This window comes from Carassius carassius, chromosome 36 (assembly GCF_963082965.1).
Source record: "Carassius carassius chromosome 36, fCarCar2.1, whole genome shotgun sequence".
Taxonomy (NCBI): domain Eukaryota; kingdom Metazoa; phylum Chordata; class Actinopteri; order Cypriniformes; family Cyprinidae; genus Carassius; species Carassius carassius.
Genome location: NC_081790.1, coordinates 7649362 through 7670295, shown reverse-complemented (window position 1 = coordinate 7670295; position 20934 = coordinate 7649362). Strand labels below are relative to the sequence as shown.

General features: G+C 40.8%; 2 protein-coding genes across 3 annotated transcripts; one reads left to right on the top strand and one right to left on the bottom strand.

Annotated features, from left to right (window-relative positions):
- Positions 1-200: 200 nt before the first annotated feature.
- si:dkey-228b2.6 (uncharacterized protein LOC563918 homolog) lies at positions 201-1278 on the top strand. The gene is made up of 3 exons (XM_059525535.1): positions 201-462; positions 536-719; positions 879-1278. Exons 1-3 carry the CDS (start codon positions 266-268, stop codon positions 1191-1193), a joined length of 696 nt encoding a protein of 231 aa, XP_059381518.1. The 5' UTR covers positions 201-265; the 3' UTR covers positions 1194-1278.
- Positions 1279-1890: 612 nt separating this feature from the next.
- odf2a (outer dense fiber of sperm tails 2a) lies at positions 1891-14586 on the bottom strand. Of its 2 annotated transcripts, none has more exons than XM_059526073.1 (19): positions 14015-14586; positions 13037-13156; positions 12783-12854; positions 12450-12623; positions 11624-11811; positions 11395-11533; positions 11155-11286; positions 10993-11067; positions 10837-10908; positions 10635-10751; positions 10298-10483; positions 4751-4860; positions 4524-4659; positions 4258-4368; positions 3815-4078; positions 3173-3273; positions 2636-2798; positions 2424-2549; positions 1891-2341 (listed from the first exon to the last, which is right to left on the bottom strand). In XM_059526073.1, the coding sequence occupies exons 1-19, from the start codon at positions 14015-14017 to the stop codon at positions 2168-2170; spliced, it is 2463 nt and encodes an 820-aa protein (XP_059382056.1). In that variant the 5' UTR covers positions 14018-14586; the 3' UTR covers positions 1891-2167. The 2 variants fall into 2 exon arrangements, with proteins under 2 accessions (XP_059382056.1, XP_059382055.1); XM_059526072.1 differs by having other exon boundaries at positions 12750-12854; positions 14015-14585.
- Between the last annotated feature and the right edge of the window lie 6348 nt (positions 14587-20934).

Below are 20934 nucleotides of genomic sequence, written 5' to 3'. Positions count from 1 at the left end.
AGGGTACAGAAGATTTAGCAGAGAGGAGCAATGTAGCAAAATCTGCCTCCAGGAAAAAAGAAAAGAAAAAGTATAATAAAAGGATGACTAAATCTAAAGTTGGACATATTCGATTATTTATTTAAAAACTTTTGGTGTTTGGTGTGCAGTTCGTTGAAGTTAAATCTCAGAAATCTTTTTGGGAGGTGTCTAAATGCTGCTGCGAAGAAAAGCCCATCTCATAACCATCATGTAAACAAAACACAAATATATCTATTCACAGGTGATGTGTAAATCGCCCATTACCACCATTTACATGAACGAGAACCAGCAATCACCGCACTATAAAGCCCGTGCATGCAAAATCATTCATCACTCAGGTCAGGAACTTTGGTTAAGGTCTGTAAACAGAGTAAAAGAGATGCAATCGTGTGATTTCTGCGGATACGGCTCTGGCGAGAATACCCACGGTGTCTCATTCAAGTAAGTTTGCAATAAGTTTGCCGTTTAGCAGTATAACAAAACCGTTCAGTTACTGATCATATTGTTCTCTCAGATTCCCTTTAAAAGAGGAACATCGTCGTCATTGGATAGTGAATATGGGGAAGGACGCGGAATGGACTCCATCGGAATCCTCGTCTCTGTGCTCCGCTCATTTCACTCCGGATTGCTTTGAATCTGGATCAGCGCGTTTACACTCAAACGCGATTCCGACTCTATTTAATTTCACACAGTCTAAGGTAAATCTCTATCTATCTATCTATCTATCTATCTATCTATCACAGACTTAAAATTCGGTTATTTAGAGCCTTCATTTTTTTACGCATAACCTTCCAACCGAAGATTTTAACAAACCATAAACAATTATATTTAAAAATGATTAAACTTTTTTGTTTCAGAATCAGATGCTAAATGACACTGAAAATCTCCCTCCACAGCAAGGAGCTACTGAATCCAAAGAGTCTTCCAGATCATCCTGCTCTGACTGCTATAAATATCTGCAGGCCACAGAAAGAAATTACCAGCTAAAATTAGCTGCTGCTCAGCTTCAGATAAAAGAGTACAAGAAGAATCTAGCAGAGGAGTCACGAAAAGCAGCAAAATGGCAGAAGCGAGCAATAGTTTTGCAGAGCGCAATCAGAGCAATGAAACAAAGGGGGTCAATACCTGCTTCAAGAAAAACATCTACACCTAAAAATAATCATTTGGACTGAAAGAACACATAGTCCACACAATGATTTTCAAAATACTTATACATATAATTTACACTTTATATGTATACAAAATATTCTTACCAATTAAAAAGCAACAGTGGAACATTAGTGTTCGGATATTTCACAAGACAGGTCATGAGTTGAATAAAAGACAAAAAAGTGCAAGTTTAACTTTACACAAAAAAAGATGAATGGTTACAGTAATTTAAATGTATAGCACCAACGGACATTTTACTACAGAAATTCTATGCTCTCAGCCTGACAACAACAATGTAACCTTGAATAAAAAGATGTTTCTGCATTATGATATAGATATATTCACATAATGACCCTGCTATAGTTAAAAAACAACTTTGGCTGAAAAATAAAATGATAAATCCTGAGTTTGTTGTCATTTTGTCTTATAAACCAACTCAAGTACTATGCTAATACAAATTTAAACAGGTGATTGTGATGTTTTAAATGGTATTTTATGGATATGAGATTAATTATTAATTCCAAGCTCTTACTGTACTTTATACAACCATTATTATACTGTATATAATGTTATTATTTAAACTGACAATCATATTCTGCTACAACAAAGCAATGTGTATGTTTTATATACAAGCATACAAGCAAAAGCTCTATCCAAATTATTGTAAGCATAGTACAACTGTCATTTTAAAATGTAAATTAAATTTTTGCAAGAAGAAGATAATATCTTGAACTCTCTTTATTGGATAATGGCCACCTTGAGACAAGGCAAAATGACACAATCTGTATATGAAGACCAGAATTTTCATTCTAGGATGGATATGTAATACTAAAAAGAGATCTTTCTTGGTACTCGCCAGTAGCACGTACAATGAAGATGATAAATTAATAATCCTTCAAGAGTAAAGTACAAAGCACAGCAAAGTCGAGGTCATCGGTAGTGACCAATTACATGCCAGTCCACGTAAAGGAAGTCTAAAAAGACACCTGAAAGAGCTTCAGATTGGTGAAGGTGTGCGGAAAGAGGATCCAGTGGGAGCAGGATCTCCAAACACATTGACGTAAGAAGATTTGAGGAACTGGACATAGTTCTGGAGGCTGCGGTTTGTGCTGTCGGACTGCTCCAGTCTGTCCTTGACATCTTGTAAACGGCTCTGGTACCTCCGCTCAGCCTGTAAGACAGATATGGGTGTTTTGACAATTTTTTGACAAAAATATCTAACAGAATTGCACATATGGAGGATTTTCGCTGACCTCCTCTTTGGCTCGTCGTAACTGGTTGAGCTCAGTTGTTGCTCTGCTTAGTTGAGTTTCTAAGTCAACAATTTTGGACTGTGTGACACGCTCTTTAGAGGCTGCTCGCTCCCTGGTCTGGGTAACCTGTTAATCAACAGGGTATCTTCAATAAAAACCGAGCAATGCAAATGATTAAATCCATGTGTTTTCCAAGATGTAGTGGTACAGACCTGCTGGCGAGCATCGTTCAGGGCCTCCTCCAGCTGTCGAGTCAGAATACTGCACTCTCGAGACTTTTCTTCCAGACGCACCTGGTTGCTATGAATTGTTTCTTCACGTTTTGAAATTACCTGAATGAGGTCTCGATTTTGGGAGTTAGCCTCCTCTAGCTTCCTGTTGACAACAGAAGATAAAATGAAACCCAAAAATAAAATCCTCATGTCATTCCAAACATGTATGATTATTTTAAGCAATGCATGCCATTTTTAATGCCATGACTTTATGAATTCTGCTCTGATTTAAGATGTTTTTAAGACCAGAAGAAATTATTTTTAAAGAATGTTAGGCACCAAACAACATTTGAGCCCATGAACAAGAACTACATTTATTAAAATATATTTTTATGTTCAACGGAAGAAAGAAATTCCTCCAGTTTGTGAATGACATGAGAAAATGTTGACAAAATTGTAATTTCTGGTTGAACTATCCCTATAAAACATGAACCACATTTGAATTAATAACAGAAAATTTGTGACAAAGTGGCAGACCGTTCAAGGCCCTCTACTTTGTGCTGAAGCTGCTTGTTTTCTTCTTGCAGCAACATGTTCTTGTGTCTCAACATTTCTGCCAGACTTCCCTGTTGCTCCGCCTAAACACAAACCACCAAAACAAATACAATTCTTTCACTAAAAACATAATATATGTACTACTGGAGATCATTAAAAATAAAACGTCCTTTTACAGTTTGTGTTTGCTTTTGTTTTAATTTGAAAATACAGTAAAAATCCCCAATTAACTCAAATTGTCCATATTATACCCTTTCTTAAAATCTTATTTTACCCCACTTATGTTCATAGTCAAAGTTTCTTGCATCAGAATCATCGTCATTTAGATTTTCCACACTGTTGCTAATGTATCTTTAATACTTCTATATGTAAATTTTACAACCTTTGTTAGGAACTGCTAACCTATTTTCATATTAAATAGGACATAACAGCCCGCCAAGTTGCTGAACACTGAATAGCCATTGATATGGTAAATGTTGGCAGTCACATGTTCACAGAAGTGTTGTTAACACTGAAGAGCTTTGCAGATTTTTCTTCTAAGGCATTTTTGTTCAACCAGTTTTTCTGCATGTTTTCAACATTAAATGCAAACCTATTTCAAGGACTTATACTTAATAAACACACCTTGATGCGTAGCTCTGCGAGGGAGGTGCCAAGCTCTGTGTTTCTTCTCTCTTGCAAGCGCTCCTTCTCATGAGCTTCCTGCAACTGGAGTTCAGCGTGTCTCAGAGCTTCAGGAAGTGGCTCCAGCTCCGCCAAACGACCTTGAAGCTGCTTCCTGACCGTCTGGATCTCCTCGTTTATCTCGTCTCTTACAGCCTGGGCTTCACTTTCAGCCACCTGCAGACGTGCAGAATACTCATCTGCTTCGGCACGGGTCTTCTGAACCTACGTTCATGAGAAACATAAAAAGTCGTTTATAATAAACGTAAAATATTAGTGTATTTTTAATCAAAATAAATGAAAAGACTTCTTTAAAAAACATAATTCCAAACTTTGGTTTAGAAGAGTATTATTAGGAATTCATAATTGTGATTAATGAGTATGTTAGAATATTATGATCACACCTGGGCTTTATAGCTGTCCACCAAGCTCTCATACTGTTTCACTGAAACTTTGAGCTGCTGGACCTCAGACTGGGACAACGTCAACTTCTCTTCCAAGGCAGACAATGTGGCCTGCACAAGCACAACAATTCAGTTTTCATTTGAATTCATTTAACATATTTATTATAAAGGCATAAGGAAGTATTATGGATAAAATGTGACTGGTGCTCAATGTAAAAAAAACAACAAATTGGTGACTTGGACATTACAACTGCAAAGGGACAAACCTTAAGGCTCTGGTTCTCCAGGCGTATAGTAGTGCTCTCTGTAGTGAACTCATGAAGGCGATCTAAAATGCCATCTCTCTCTGCTCGGGCTTTCTCTTCCTGCCCATGCAACTGTTCTGTAAGGTCTGTAATACGGCTAAAAGAACACACAAGAATGGTTTGCATGGCTTTCTGGGATGCAGGATTATGATTTGCATTATAACATAGAGGACACAATCACCACTGACCTGTTCAACAATGTGATCTCCATCTCTAGCTGTCCTTTTTCCTTCATCTCTTTTGCGTGGCGACTGCTCCAATTCTCTGCGGCTGAGACAGCATCTGCCAACTGGGCTTCCTGTAAAGATAATTTGATCATTTTATATCATATACTGGCAATGAAAAATCTACACTAACATTAAAAAGTTTGGGGTCGGTTAATTTTTTTTTTGCTCACAGATGCTGCATTTATTTGCTAGTAAATGCAGTTAAAAATATATATTATTGTAAAATATTAATGGAATTTAAAATAAGTGTTTTCTATTTTATTATATTGTAAAATGGCAAAGCTGAATTTTCAGCATCATTACTCCGGTCTTCAGTGTCACCTGATCCTTCAGAAATTAACAGAATATGCTGATTTGCTTAAGAAACATTTCATATTATCAATGTTAAAAACAGCTGTGTTGCTTCATATTTTTTGTGTAACCCATGATATTTTCAGGATTTGTTGATTAATAGAAAGTTCAAAAGAAAAGAATAAAAATGTTATATATAATCTCACATCAGTCACTTTTGATCAATTGAATGTGTTCTTGCTGAATAAAACTTACTGTCCCCAAACTTCTGAACATTACTGTATATTCGGTTGTTAAAGGATGACGTAAGAAGCGCAGTTTCCGGGTCCAAGCCTCAACTCGCTTCACTTGAGAATACGACCTCAGCAGCCGTTTATGAGCACTGTTTATTCATATTAATAATTTAAGCTAAACGCTTTCAAACTTACGGTGTACACTACAGTCTCCGTGCTCACAGCGTCCCAAACAAATAATTTATATATATATTTTTTATATTTATATTTTCATTGTCTGGTTATCTCGGACTTCGGTATGGACTTAAAGATTAAGATTATAACTTTTCCGCTAGTATTCTATCACATTGTGAGTTTATATTAGCACCTTTTGTTGTTTTCTCGTGGTAACAGATAGAGCGTTTAGACCGAGCGCCAACCTCCCGCTCTCTTTCGTGAGGCCAATAAGGAAGTGACTAAAACTGCAATTCATCGACTGGCCGCTTGAGGCTGGCTGCAAAAGGAAGTCAGTCCCATAGACTCCCCATGTTAAAATGCCCAATTTTACAGCAGGAAAAAAACATGTTTACAGCATGGTTCAAAAAATGATTTTGGTCTAAATAGATAATTTTGCCCTTCATGACAACTGTGAGGGGGGTGAATTTTTTTTTATAACTCACCCGTTTAAATTATATTAAGACTTAAAGTTCTGCATAATTAAGGGCGTGGCCACTTGAGTGACAGGGAGATTGCCGCTGCTGACACTCCCATTTTTGATTGTCCGGGAGAGTCGCGCGGTGACGCGCTGCCAAGATGGCGACGGCCCGCTCTACACACTTTAGGCTTCAAAAACTCTCTTCAGTAGTCTACGGGTGAAAAAAAAAAAAAAAAAAAAGTAGTCTACGGGTGACGTCACGGACACTACGTCCATATTTTTATACAGTCTATGGTTATGTTAAATGGTGGCGTTCTCAGTGGGGCGATCAAATTTTTTTTTCTCATGGTTCTCATCATTCGGCATGTGCCGCTACTCTTCTAAATAAATTTAAAGGCGACGTACTGGAATTGGTTAGCTCAAAAGAAGGTAGATGGTTACTTACAGTTGTTAAACTAGATAACTCTATATTTGTTTTAGGGAATTTCTATGGTCATAACTCTTCAGTTCAAGCAAAAAATATGTCTACGGAGGTCATTCATGCTACATCAACACTGATGGGGAAATATCAAGGTGCCTTTTTGATAATGGGTGGTGATTTTAATGATGCCCCAGATGATTCTTTAGATCGTTTCCCACCTCATATGCATTCTACTTCAAAATTTAAATTTACCACTGCATTATGTACCCATCTTTCTTTAGTGGATATTTGGAGATTCTTGAATTTCAATGAAAAGTGTTACTCTTGGAGTAATTCCTCTAGGTCTTTACAGTCAAGGATTGACCTATGGTTAATCAACCCAGGATCTGTTCAATATGTTATTGAAGTTACATACTGCCATACACCTCTTTCGGATCATAAAATGATTGTTTTAACACTTTCTGGATCCGATATTAAAAATAATAGTATGCGAGGCTATTGGAAGATAAATAACAATGTGCTTAGTAATGAAGGGTTTGTAACACAGGTTCGAGAAGTAGCACATAGTATTTTTGGAAATAAACAAATGTCACATGTTAAGAAATGGGAATTATTTAAGTTTAAAGTTAGGCAGTCGGCAGTTTATTTTAGTAAGCAAGTCAAAAAGAATAATTTGAATAAGGAAAGTGCACTTATGACAGAATTAGGTTTGCTTTTGAAAAAAACGAATCTTACAGAAGATGAAAAAGTCAGATTGGAGACTATAAAAACTCAAATTGATCAGATATATATTAATACAGCAAAAGGGGCATTCATTCGTTCTAGAGCCAAGTGGTTAGAAAAGGGAGAAAAGAATACAAGCTATTTTTTTTCACTAGAAAAACGAAATTATAAAAGACAAACGATCTCCTCTCTTAAAATTAATGATGTTCTCACTTCAAACCCAAAACTGATTACAAATTATGTTGAATCGTTTTACTCTAAGCTATATGAATCTGTATTTGAAATTGATAAATGTTCAGATTTCTTTGAGTCTGTTAAGCAATTTGTCTCTCCTATCTCTACTCCATTTCGAGACCTTTGTGATGAAGAATTAAGGAAACAAGAGATGGTTACAGCTATTCGCGCAATGAAAAAAAAAAAGTCGCCAGGCACAGATGGTCTTTCAGTTGAATTTTATCTCTGCTTCTGGGATATTATCGAAAATCCGTTATTCGAAATGTATAAGGAATGTATTGAGTCGAACGAATTATCGACTTCGATGAAACAGGGATTAATAACTCTCCTTCCGAAACCCGATAAAGATCGTTTGATATTGGATAACTGGCGTCCTATAACATTATTAAACGTAGATTATAAACTATTATCTCTTGTGTATGCAGTTCGCTTGAAAAAGGGTCTAGATGAAATTATAAGTGAGTGTCAAACTGGATTTATGGCTGGCCGGCACATAAGTTGGAACATTAGACTAATTTTGGACTTGTTAGACTATTCAAATTTAATAGATTCAGAGGCTTTAATGGTTTTCTTAGACTTCCACAAAGCGTTTGATACGATTGAGCATCAGTTTATGTTTAGGGCTTTTGAGTTTTTTGGTTTTGGGGATAGATTTGTTTCTATAATTGAAATGTTTCATAAAGGTATTAATAGCTCTATTAATTTATACCCAAACACTTCTAAACGTTTCCCCATCTGTAGAGGAGTGCGCCAAGGCTGCCCTATAGCCCCTTTCTTATTCCTTATTGTAGTTGAGTTTCTCTCCATAAAGGTTTTGAATTCTCCAGATTTTCAAGGACTTACCATCTTTAACAAACAGCTTAGATTAACTCAGCTTGCAGATGATACTGTTCTTTTTTTGAAAGATAAAGAACAGTTGCCCGCAGTTCTGCAGTTGGTAAGTGCATTTTCTGATGCCTCGGGTTTACTGCTAAATATAAATAAATGTGAAATAATGTGCCTTTATGAATCAAAAGAAAACTTTTTTTGTAATATCCCAGTAAAGAATATGATCAGGTATTTAGGAATAAGTGTAACAAAAGATAAAGCGGAGAGACAAGAACTAAATTTTTCCCCCAAACTTAAAAAAACTCAAAACATCTTTAATAACTGGCTTCAAAGAGATTTGACTATTATAGGCAGAGTCTTATTAACCAAAGCAGAAGGGGTATCTAGATTTGTTTATCCAGCTTTATCTCTTTCTGTTCAAGATTCGATTTGTAAACAAATTAATGATTTATTCACAAAATTTGTTTGGAGGAATAAACATCATCATTTAAGAAAGGAGGTTCTTCAGGGTCCAAGAAATGAAGGTGGTTTTGAGCTTTTGGATTTTTTCGATTTAAATTATACATTTAAAGTAAAATGGCTCAGAAACTGTCTTCTTAAATCAGACTCAATTTGGTTTTTTATTCCATATAATATTTTTAAAAAGATTGGAGGTTTAAACTTTTTGTTATTATGTGATTATTCTGTTAGCAAACTGCCTGTGACATTATCCAACTTCTACCAACAAGCTCTTAAGGCCTGGAAGTTATGTTATGTACATAACTTTTCCCCACATAAAGCAATATTGTGGAATAACGCTTATATTACAGTAAATCGGAAATCTCTTTATTTACAGAGCTGGAAAGCTAAAGGAATTTACTTTTTATCTGATCTTTTAGATCAGTCAGCTCAGTTTCTTTCCTATGAAAATTTTATGAATAAATGGGCATTCCCTATTAAATATAGAGAATATCATTCTGTGATAAAAGCCATTCCCGCAGGTCTATTGTTGTTAATGAAAAGTCATATGCAGTCCCTTAGTATTTGTAGAATTGAACCTATACTTTATTTAAATGGGGTGGACATTCACAGTAAAAAGTGTACCAATAAATTTATTAAGAATATATTTTATAAAAATAGATCCTTTCAGCCTAGAGGAAAATTTTTCTGGAATGTTTGCTTCCCAGAGATTATCTGGAAAAAGGCTTGGTTGCTTCCTTTTCGGTTTTGTATATTTAACAAACATCGAGAAATACATTTGAAAATTATTCATAATATTTACGTTAGTAACTATGCTTTATCAAAATTTATGGATATTGATGAAAATTGCTCCTTTTGTTCTGATCAGCCAGAAAAAATTCTTCACCTTTTCTTTGAATGTTATCATTCTAAAAAATTTTGGGAGGATCTATCTTTGCATTTTCAACAAAAATCTGGTTACAATTCTAAACTAACATCCAAAGATATTATCATATATTTTGATTCAAAAATTGTTTCGGTTAATTTTATGATGAATCTTATGATTTTATTAGGTAAATTTCATATTCACAAGAGTAGAATAAATAATTCTAAACCTTGTTTGAAGGTTTTTTTGGCTGATTTTCAGTTGTATATTGAGTCTCTCAAAGGTATTGATAACAAAAAATGTAGTGATACAATTATATTTGCTGAAGAATTGAAGCTAATTGAAAAGTAAATTAATATGCTGTTTTCTTAAATTTTATAATTACTGGTTTCTAATTTTTTATTTATTATAAATAGATTGCCCCTATTGTTATCTAATTTTGTAATTTTGTTTAAGTTCTTTCTGTTTTTAATTTTACTTACTTTTGTATTCTTAATGCAATAGTGTTGATTGTATCTTTTGGATGTCATGTTATTGTTGTATGTTCTGTTTTTGTTAATAAAAAAAAAAAAAAAAAAAAAAAAAAAAAAAAAAAATACAGTCTATGGTTTAGACACGGAAGCGCTGCTACGTTACGTCAGACTTAACAAGCGAACAGTAAGCCATCCATTTCCAGAGTCATGAATTAAGCAGAATTGAAATGAGATGCAAATCACTGAGCTGTCTTTTCAACAGCATACTACTGCTTGAAACATTTATTGTAGCAAACTGTTATTTAAGAACATGTGTAAGCAGTAGACATTAAGCTCATTGAACTCACTATCTCCAAGAGCTGGGAACTGAGCTGTCCCACAGTGTCTTCACTGCGTTGTGCCCGCTGTTTCTGTGCCCGTGTGGCTTTTTTCAGGGCCTCCTTACCAGCCTCCACTTGCTGTCTGAGGTCACGCAACTGATTCTGCAGGTGATCTACCTCCCCCTGCTGCTGGCTGATGGATCGCTCTAGATTCTGAACCAAATCAACACACTTTCATACATTCATAATATACCATATATACTTGATTCTATCAAGTTATTCAGCAATCAACTAGACATGTCAAGTAGAATAAAATGACAGTGGCACATGCCATTAAGTTCATAGCCAATGCTGTATGCATTACCCTGATCTGAACATTGAGACGGTTATTTTCTGCCTCTTTATTGCGTAGCTGACCCTGCAGATGTGCTCGAGTGGACTCCAAGACTTTGGACAGTTCAGTGGTGGTCTTTGCACTGTCCTGTTAAAATGGAAATTTATAAAGGTTCACAAATAATTGTCAGTGTCGTGTCTAAAAAAAAAACCTGCTTAAAAATACAGTTTACCTTTTCACTTTCTAACAAGGAAGTGAGCTGGTTAATCTCTCTGTCTTTGTCCTGAAGCTTTACAAGAATACGCTGGAATACAGAAAGGAGTTAATGGTTATGAAATATAAATAAATCAAAAACACCTGTTTACAGTGCAACATGCTTTACACAAACCGAATTTTCTGCTTCCACATCAGAAAGTTTTTTCAGAAGCACATCTTTCTGCTCTAAGAGTCTTAGTGATTCCATCTGTTATAACACAAAGTAGTATAGAAAGGTGTTTTAAGTACATTAAAATGAAGTTGTTCAATAATATTATTTTGTGCAGAGCAGTACTTCTCGACTATGCTGTTCTCTCAGAAGATGTCTGAGGGCTCTGTTAGTGCTCTCAAAAGTCTCCAGCTTCTGCAGCAAGAGCTCTTTCTGCCGGGTCAAGAGCGTTGAATCGGATCCGGACATCTTTTTCTCCTGGACAAAGGTATGAAAATGTTGTTTCTGGCTCTTTTTCAAGATATTCTAGTTTCACATTTTCACAAAAACCAATCAGAAATGTTTTGAAAGGTGTATTCTGCTCACACTCGGACTCCTGGACATATGGCTGACTGTTTCCCGGAGGGCCGACACCTGCTTGGCGGCTGCACTGCTGTCCATCTCTGCTTCCAGCAGTTTCCTGAGGAGAACATCTTTGTCTGGCTGCAAACTGTCTCTCTCTGATCTAGACAAGAAGAAATGGTTCAAACTGAATTTGAAATTTGTTATACATAATAGCAAAATGTTAAAATGTCATCACACAATTTCATCACACCTCTCAAAATCATTCCCCTCCAGCATTTTTTCCATAGACTCCCGTAGGCGGGAGTTCTCCTGCTCTGTGGCCTCCAGCTCCCGGGCGACCTCTGCAAGCTCCTCCTCCTGCTCAGCGATGACGCGCTGTGATGCGCTCAATCTCTCCGACTGACGCTCTAGCAGCTGCTCCTTCTTACGAAGCTCTACCTGCAAACACAGACATCACACACTTTTATTTATTTCACATGTGTACCACATTAACTGTATTATACAACACTATTCTATTTACTATATAAATGTGTGTGTGTGCAAAATAATCATATTATAATTTATTGAATTCAGTAATTAGTTATTTAGTAAGGATGCATTTAATTGATCACAAATGACAGTAATGGTTTCCACAAAAATATTAAGAAGTACAACTGGTGTCAACATGATGATGATAAATATTAGATTCATATGATTTCTGAAGTATCATGTTACACTGAATACTGGAATAATGGCTGCTGAAAATTCAGCGTTGACATACTATATTAAAATAGAAAACAGTTATTGTAATAACATTTCACAATATTACTATTTTTACTGTATTTATTAACGAATAAACGCAGCCTTGACTGACAGTTAGAAACTTCAGTCATAATCTTAAATGATAGTGTTAAATCATAATCACAAAAAAAAAAAAAAAAATTCTTATACCTGATTCTATAGTGTATATAAAGTGTATTAGTTTTTAATTAGTGGATGAATATTTTCTGGGATATAATTTCGCTGAAAAAAAAAAAGAATGACAATAAAATTGCCTTTGAAAAATTTCTCCATTTCTCCAATCTCTTATTTCTCACCTCATTTTTCAGAGAGCTGACCTCTGTCATAAGGCTGTCGATCTTCCTCTCGTACTGATTGATGCGTCCATGCAGTGCCTCTTCTTCATCCGTGGAGAGATCTTCTATTCGGAGAGGAGACTGGGAACGTTCTGGTTCCTGTGGAGGTGTTATCTCCAGACGATGAGATGGCCCCTAAAATATACATAAATATCAAAACATCTCAAACAACAAAAAACGTTTCTTTCTGCATAGTGTGTTATATTTTACACAAATTGTGCACAAGCACAAATGGGAATTTATCTGTAATATTTAATTGACCTCCCACTTATATGAGGTCTCTCGTGTTGAGACCTTGCCAGGTGGGATCCATGGGACCCTCGACTTCACCTTAGCCGTAGGATGCAAGCTACTTTTAGTTTTAACCTGGAACATAAAAGACATACATGATGAGTGATGGGTTCTTATTTCTCAGCAGCATTTATAGAATTGAAGCTCCACTCCTCTATAGACATTTCTTTATTCTTGTGTAATGATCATTGTAATTAAATATTTAAGAGTATTTTGAGGATGGTTGTCTGTGCACAGACTACAAGCTTATGTTATACCTGGGCTGTCTTTGTAGGGCTGCATTTTGTGCTCTTCTTCACATGCACGTGCACAGGTGTGGTCTCGTTCACATGCACGTGCAGAGGTGGGGAAGAAGAGCTTGTTCTCGTTGATTTTCTCTGCAAAAAAAGATAAATATCAATAAATAGGACTTTGCGAATTAATTTTATAAAAACATCCAGATTAGACTGCTAGAACTAAGAAATATAGAATCCTGTATATCATGTAATGCATAGTCATGTTTAATATACATGTTCTACATCACTGATATTAATAAGTAGGTGGCATGTAATATTTGACATCTCTTAAAAATGGGATGTCTGATGATCTAACAAATAAGTTAAAAATGCATTATAAATAAACAGATATAAAAACATATACGTGCGCACACACACACACACACACATACATTTTAGTATTTTAAATTAAAATTAAAATGCATCCAGTCATAACCACTACACAAGTTATGTACTGGTCTTTGTTTATTGATCAGGGAACACATGTCTGAAGGATCATTTTACTGGTCTTACATCTTCAGGTCATGTTTCAGATGACAGTGCTCAAGACTATCAGAGGTAAACCGAGACCACCACAACAGACCCTCCTACAATTATGACTTACATCTGGCTTAACGTAAAGGTTACATCAAATTCTCTATATCCAAGAACATGTATGTTCATAACCATATACCACCATTACATCACAAATGGACTCAGAAGTGAATGAAAGCCAAATAGGACACTAAGCTACAAGCTAAAAGGCAATTCACCTCCCGAGGAAGCTGAAACGAGCTTTTACGGCACATAAACACAAAGACACATAAACAGAAATGACACAGAAATCATGAGTAAGACAGAGAAACTGCAAATAGAGCAGGAGAATTGTCTATTAATCAGTAGGAGTATGGTTTGAAGATGTCTACAATACAAAGTCGTTAAAACATAAAGCGAAACTTATTTATTTGCACACAGTCTTACCATGCGAAATTACAAACATTCAAGCGTCGATACGGGTAAAATGTATATAAAAATAGTTGCGAACTACTTCAGCTTTCTTTTCATCCCAGAGTCTCAAAACCCCTTACTTCCGGTGGGTAATCGGTCTTTCATTTGATTGGCTGATTCAAAAGGTTTCGTTGCGAGTGCGTGATCGTGATTGGAGGAAATCGCCTGACCTTGGTCAACGTTGTGTAGTACGCTGTCTATAGCAACGGTGTCCCTAGAAACCAAGCCTAACAAAAGCCCAAGCTTCAGTTGTTGTCAAGAATCCAAACAAAAGCTTAGAATCTCTGTTTAACGACACTGCAGCGATGATCTTTGTTCGACCAGAAACTATAAACAAGTTGTGCAAATGCTATCTATTATTTTGTTTCAGCGTCAGTTTGGTGAGCCATGTGACAAAAACCGGAAGCTAACAATAAATTAAATTGTCTATCTAGTAGATTGTGTTTTATTAACATCTACACCTACCAGAACCATAAACATACCCTTACAATAATTCAAAAATAGTATTTAACGTTGTAAAGTGTGAGAAAAAATACGCTATATAGACGTGCGCATGCTCAGTAGTTTTGTATGCCTTCTGAAAACATCAAGAAGCCTAAAAACCGTGAAGCTTTCAAAATAAAAGCGTCAATAAATAAATAAATTGTATATTTTACAAATGTAATCTGTTTGTTTAAACCAACCAATTTTAACGTTAAGAGTATAAGTACATTTCACAGTAAAAAAAATAAAACATCTAGTTTTTTTACTATAATGTTTTCCACAATATAAATAATGCTCATTTCACATCTTTGGCATCAACAAAATCAAGGTTCCCTTTCATAGGTCACTTCGATGCTGCGGTGACATCACCGTATGGGAACACCCCTCGGTGTGACGAATGTCTGAGGCCCTATACCATCCCGCCAATTCTATTGGCCAAATAGCGCTTGGCACCACCCCTACGCATGCGCACGCATCGCATACCTGGGTGCCGCGCGCTATTTCGCTCAGATTTCATTCCTTCAGGGAAGCGAATCATCTGTGCCCTAGAATCATCTCGCGTTCTCAGCGGTTTCTACGAGCAGTGCTAACTCCTCTTCGCGGACGCGATGAATTTCCGAAAATGTAAGGAACCGTGTACCAGGTTCATCACAAAGGGAGACTCACATGAAAGGTGTGTAGTATGTTTAGGCTTACATCACGCACAGGCGGCGCTTAGCGGCCTTTCCTCTTGTCCCCACTGTGATGGCCTGCCGCTCAGAGTACTGCGCTCGAGGGTGGATGTATTTTCTAATGTCACCCTCGTGTCTAACCCCTGTCATGTCACTTCTGCGGCTGCCGAGGCATCACACGAGGTGATAGCTTGGGGTGACACGTGCGACATGGATTTTGAGGACAGCGCAGCGCTGGAATTTTCTCCACGTCGCTCGCTCTCCCCTACCCTGGTGCAGGAAAAGAGCTTTATTGAACCGGTCGTCTTCTCTAGAAAGAAGAAGACGTTGTGGACGTTATGACGACGACATTTTATCCACCGCGGCCTCGGGGTCTGAGGACTTCGCGGCCGACACTAGCTCTCTCCCTCCTAGTGGACAGGAGAAGCATGTTTCCCATCCTACAGTGAGCTGTTGGATGTGGTTTCTCGCGCGGTGGGTAAATTGGGACTGGATTGGGAGGTTGAGAAGGCCGAGGCCCAACCTTCATCTAAGCTGGACGACCGTTTCTTAACTAGTCGTACACCTGTGCAGCCCCGAAGGCCCTTGCCTTTTTTTCCCGGACCTCCACCAAGAAGTTTCGAAGTCCTGGAAACAGCCATATTCGGCGCGTATCACTAATGCTGCGGCTGCGGATTTCGCCACCATTTATGATATGGCGAACCATGGCTATGCAGCGATGCCTCCGGTGGAAGAGACTCGGCCGCGGCATGGAAGTCTCGCCCCCTTCTTCCCTCTAAGGCATGTCGAGACACATCCAACCTCGTTGGGAAATCCTACATGGCCGCCGGCCAGGCGGCTGCTTCGCTCCACTCTATGGCGGTCCTTCAGGCCTACCAAGCGGAGCTCTTAAAGGAACTCAACGAAGGGGAGGGTATCACACCCGAGGCCGTGAAGGAGTTACGACGAGCAACGGATTTGGCGCTACGCGCTACCAAACATACTGCTCGAGCAGTGGGCCGTTCCATGGCTGGTTTGATTACGGTCGAGCGCCACCTCTGGCTTAATCTCACCGATATCAAAGAAAAAGACAAGTCTTTTCTTATGGACGCCCCCGTTTCTAAGGACGGTTTGTTCGGAGAGGCTGTCACTTCGGTGGTGGAAAAATTTAGAGCAGCAAAACAGCAATCAGCCGCTTTCCGCCAGCTGATTCCTCGCAGGTCCAGGGAGGTTGAACGCCAGCGGGCGCCCGCGCGTTCTCGCTCAACCCCCTCTCACCGCCAACGAGTTGCCTCTCAGGAAGAGCCTTCACCTATGGCGCCCCCTCGTAAGTATTGGGGTCATAAGGTTTTTCCACCGGCTCACCAGCGACAAAGGAAGAGGTTAAACCTGAGCTCGACGGCTAATGCCTCTCGTTCTCGGGCCCCGAATAGCAGCTCCTGATGTTCTCGTTGCTTGCCAGGGACTGTGCCCTCCATTAGAGAGCGCTGTTGGACCGCTTTTGCGCATCCAACCCTCTCACTGCAGTCCCCATACTCAAACACTGACTGTCTCGCCGCAAATAGCGCCTCGAGCAGCATTGGATCGAGTTGTCATGCCAAGCGTTCCCTTAGACACTCTGCGCAATTCAGCTTTCAGAATTCGAGGGACGGTTCAAGTCGACCCGTTTATGACGGCTCATACAGTCGCCGCTTTTTCGCTAGCGAACACGTGAACACGTTTCAGGATTATACACAACGATACGCAACGACTTTTACGCATGCACTTTGTAATGATAATAAACCTTTGTATTCATCCGGAAGAAGGAGGCGGGAACCGGCGGACAATCAAAATGAAACTTTAATAACAAAATAAACACAAAACAGCGCACCAGCCCCTCACGGACGACTGGTGCGCACAAATAAAAACCAAAACACAACTAAAAGCCCAGGCCTGGTCCTCTCTCGTCCTTCACTGTCGTCGCTCCAGTTTTATATCCTTCCATCTCCTCCATGGGCCTCGAGACCGGTGGGTCGAACAGGTGTAGTTCATCTCCAATCACTCCACCGGCCTCGCTCCCATGTCCCTCGGCCCCGCCCCACTCGTCACATACCCCCATCGCCCCTCGCAGGCCGGGGGGTACTCCCGAGACTGCGCTCTACTCCCCCCCCCCCCCTCCCTCCGGGGGGGCCGCTCACGGGGACCTGCGGGAACCTGGGGGTAGGACAGACGAGGCGAGAGAAAAGGAGATGGAAGGAGGAGCGACAGAGACGAGAGAGGGGAGAGAGGAAAAAAAAAAAAAAAAAATCCGGTTCCCAGACGCACCGCTGCTCGGCCCTCCACCAGCTGGGTGATCTCCTCCGCGGTGCCTGGCGGTGGCTGGCGGTGGCACTGGACGGCCCTCGGCGGACGGCACGACACTCCTCCGCCGCCCGGTGGACGGCGACGGCTCCTCCGGTTTTGGGCAGCCGGCAGGAGTCCCCCGTTCCCTGCTCCTCCCCGTTCCGGCGGATGGCAGCAGGCTCCGGCCACCTGGCGAACGGCGCCGACTCCTCCGCTCCCCCACGGACGGCAGCCGTCTCTCCACATCGTGGGCGGCCGGTAGCGAGCTCGCCCGTCCCCGGCAACTCGCTCCAGCCCACCGCCTCGAGCGTCCATGGCGGCACACTCCTCGCCAGCTCGATGGCACCGCGGATTCACCACAGCGGCGAGGGATCTTCAGCAGCGCGTCCCTCCTTCTCCCGGGCTTCGGCACCACTGTAATGATAATAAACCTTTGTATTCATCCGGAAGACGGAGGCGGGAACCGGCGGACAATCAAAATTAAACTTTAATAACAAAATAAACACAAAACAGCGCACCAGCCCCTCACGGACGACTGGTGTGCACAAATAAAAACCAAAACACAACTAAAAGCCCAGGCCTGGTCCTCTCTCGTCCTTCACTGTCGTCGCTCCAGTTTTATATCCTTCCATCTCCTCCATGGGCCTCGAGACCGGTGGGTCGAACAGGTGTAGTTCATCTCCAATCGCTCCACCGGCCTCGCTCCCATGTCCCTCGGCCCCGCCCCACTCGTCACACACTTCTCCTGTTCACGAACGCCACAAGCTTTTCGTGCCCGGACATTTTAACGCGTATGACAGCGTAGCAGGAAGTCGAAATTTTGAGACGCTAATGTTGTGACAATTCGTCACGGATACACCATTCAGTTTTGAAAAGGCCCGTCTCCTTTCCGCGGAATTCTTCCCACGGTTGTGAAACCGAAGGAAATAGCGGTGCTGCGACAGGAGATGTCAACTCTGCTGAGCAAAGGGGCTATAGAAGAAGTACACCCCTCTCAGATGGAGTCAGGGTTTTACAGCTGCTATTTTGTGGTACCAAAAAAAGACGGCGGGTTGCGACCCATTCTGGATTTACGCCGTTTGAATCTTGCACTCAGGATGAGCAAATTCAAGATGTTAGCGGTAAAGTCTATTTTGTCTCAGATTCAACCAAACGACTGGTTTGTCACGATCGATCTGAAAGATGCATATTTTCATATTCAGATCATCAAGAGACACAGGAAGTTCCTCAGATTCGCTTTAGAGGGCAAAACGTATCAGTACCGCGTTCTTCCCTTTGGCTTAGCTCTGGCTCCCCGTACTTTTTCTAAATGTATGGCTGCAGCTCTGGCCCCGTTGCGGCTCCAAGGCATTCGCGTTTTGAACTACTTAGACGATTGGCTGGTAATAGCACAATCGCAGACTCAAGCACACTTTCATCTGGATCTTGTGCTGAATCATTTAAACAGCCTGGGCTTACGCACAAATTTCCAGAAAAGTGTTTTAATTCCCTCTCAACGGATAACCTTTCTGGGAATAGACTTGGACTCTCGTGCGATGACAGCAAAGCTATCTCTCCCGCGCCCTCAGTCTATCGTGTCATGCGTGCGTAGCTTCAAAGCGGGTCGCACAGTGGCGGTGAGCTTGTGCCTCTTGAGACTTTGAGCTTGAGACTTTTAGGTCTAATGGCAGCGGCATCCCCCATAATCTGTCTGGGATTGCTTCACATGCGCACTTTTCGGTGGTGGACGAAAAGACGGAACATTTCACCCTGTTGTCTTCCGCATCGGATGATTTCGGTGACACGGAGGTGTGTTACGTCGATAAAACTGTGGATGTCAACCGAATTTCTTCTAGCCGGGGTTCGGCTGGGGATTTGTGCTTTCCGAGAGACTGTCACGATGGATGCGTCTTTGATCGGTTGGGGAGCTGTTTTTCAAGGGCGCCCAGCCCACGGAGTGTGGACAGCGACACAACGCAGTTGGCACATAAACAGGTTAGAATTACTGGCAGTTTTTCTAGCTCTCCAGTATTTCTCGAATCTGCTGATCGGCCGTCATGTACTGCTTAGGTCAGACAACACAGCGGTTGTGTCATATCTGAATCATCAGGGAAGATTACGATCTCGCCCCCTGTGCAGGCTGGCGAGACATATTCTTCTCTGGTCTCAGAACAAATTTCTGTCAATCCGAGCGGTTCATGTCCCCGGACGTTTGAACTTTGGAGCGGATTTGCTATCCAGACAGACTCTGGAGCAGGGGGAATGGAGATTGCACCCCCAAACGGTGAACCTCTTATGGCAGATTTTTGGAGAAGCAAGAGTGGACTTATTTGCGTCGAACATGACTACGCATTGCCCGCTATGGTTCTCCCTATGCCCTCCATTGCCCCTGGGCTTGGATGCGTTAGCTCACAATTGGCCCAAAACCAGCTTGTATGCTTTTCCCCCGATTCGTTCCCCCGAGTGGAACAGCTGATGCTGATGGCTCCGCTGTGGCACACACAGCCGTGGTTTGCGGACCTGATCAGTCTGTTAGTGGGCTCTCCATGGGAGGTTCCCCTCAGACAGGATTTATTATCACAAGCACAGGGAATGATTTGGCACCCAAGGCCAGATCTATGGAAACTGTGGGCGTGGCCTCTGAGCGGAGTGAGCTAGTATGTCCCGGTCTTTCTGTTGAAACCACCGAGACTATACTGAATTCTAGAGCAGCTTCTACGAGGCGCTTGTATGCTTTCAAGTGGAAACTGTTTACGACCTGGTGTGGAATTCGTAATACGGATCCAGTTTACTGTTCAGTGGCTTCAGTACTGGAGTTCCTTCAGGACCGTTTTTCTGATGGAGTGAGGCCAGCCACTCTAATAGTTTACGTGGTCGCCATTTCAGCCAACCACGACTATATAGATGGTGCCTGAGTGGGCCGTCATCCGCTGGTTTCTCGTTTTATGCAGGGTGCGCGACGACTGAGGCCTTTCCGCCCTGTGCGAGTTCCTTCATGGGATTTATCTATTGTGTTACAAGGTTTATCAGGGCATCCGTTTGAGCCCCTGGAAACTATACCGGATAAAATCCTGACTCTGAAGACAGTTCTTCTCATGGCTTTATTCTCTCTCAAGAGAGTTGGGGATTTACAGGCTCTTTCTTTCTCCATGGAATTTGCACCGGGCTCTGTAAAGGTGTTGTTGTGACCGAGGCCTAATTATGTCCCTAAGGTCGCTTCTAACCCCTTTTGTTTTCAACAAGTGGTCTTGGAGGCTTTATCCCCTGCTGAGGCGGGGTCAGGAGATCTAAGTCTTTGCCCTGTCAGAGCGCTAAAGTTGATCAACAGCCCCATGGCGTGAGTCTGACCAGCTGTTTGTCTGTTTTGGACATAAGAATAAAGGCCATGCTGTCACAAAACAACGCATGTCCCATTGGCTGGTGGAAGCAATATCTTTAGCCTATGAGGCGCGCGGACTC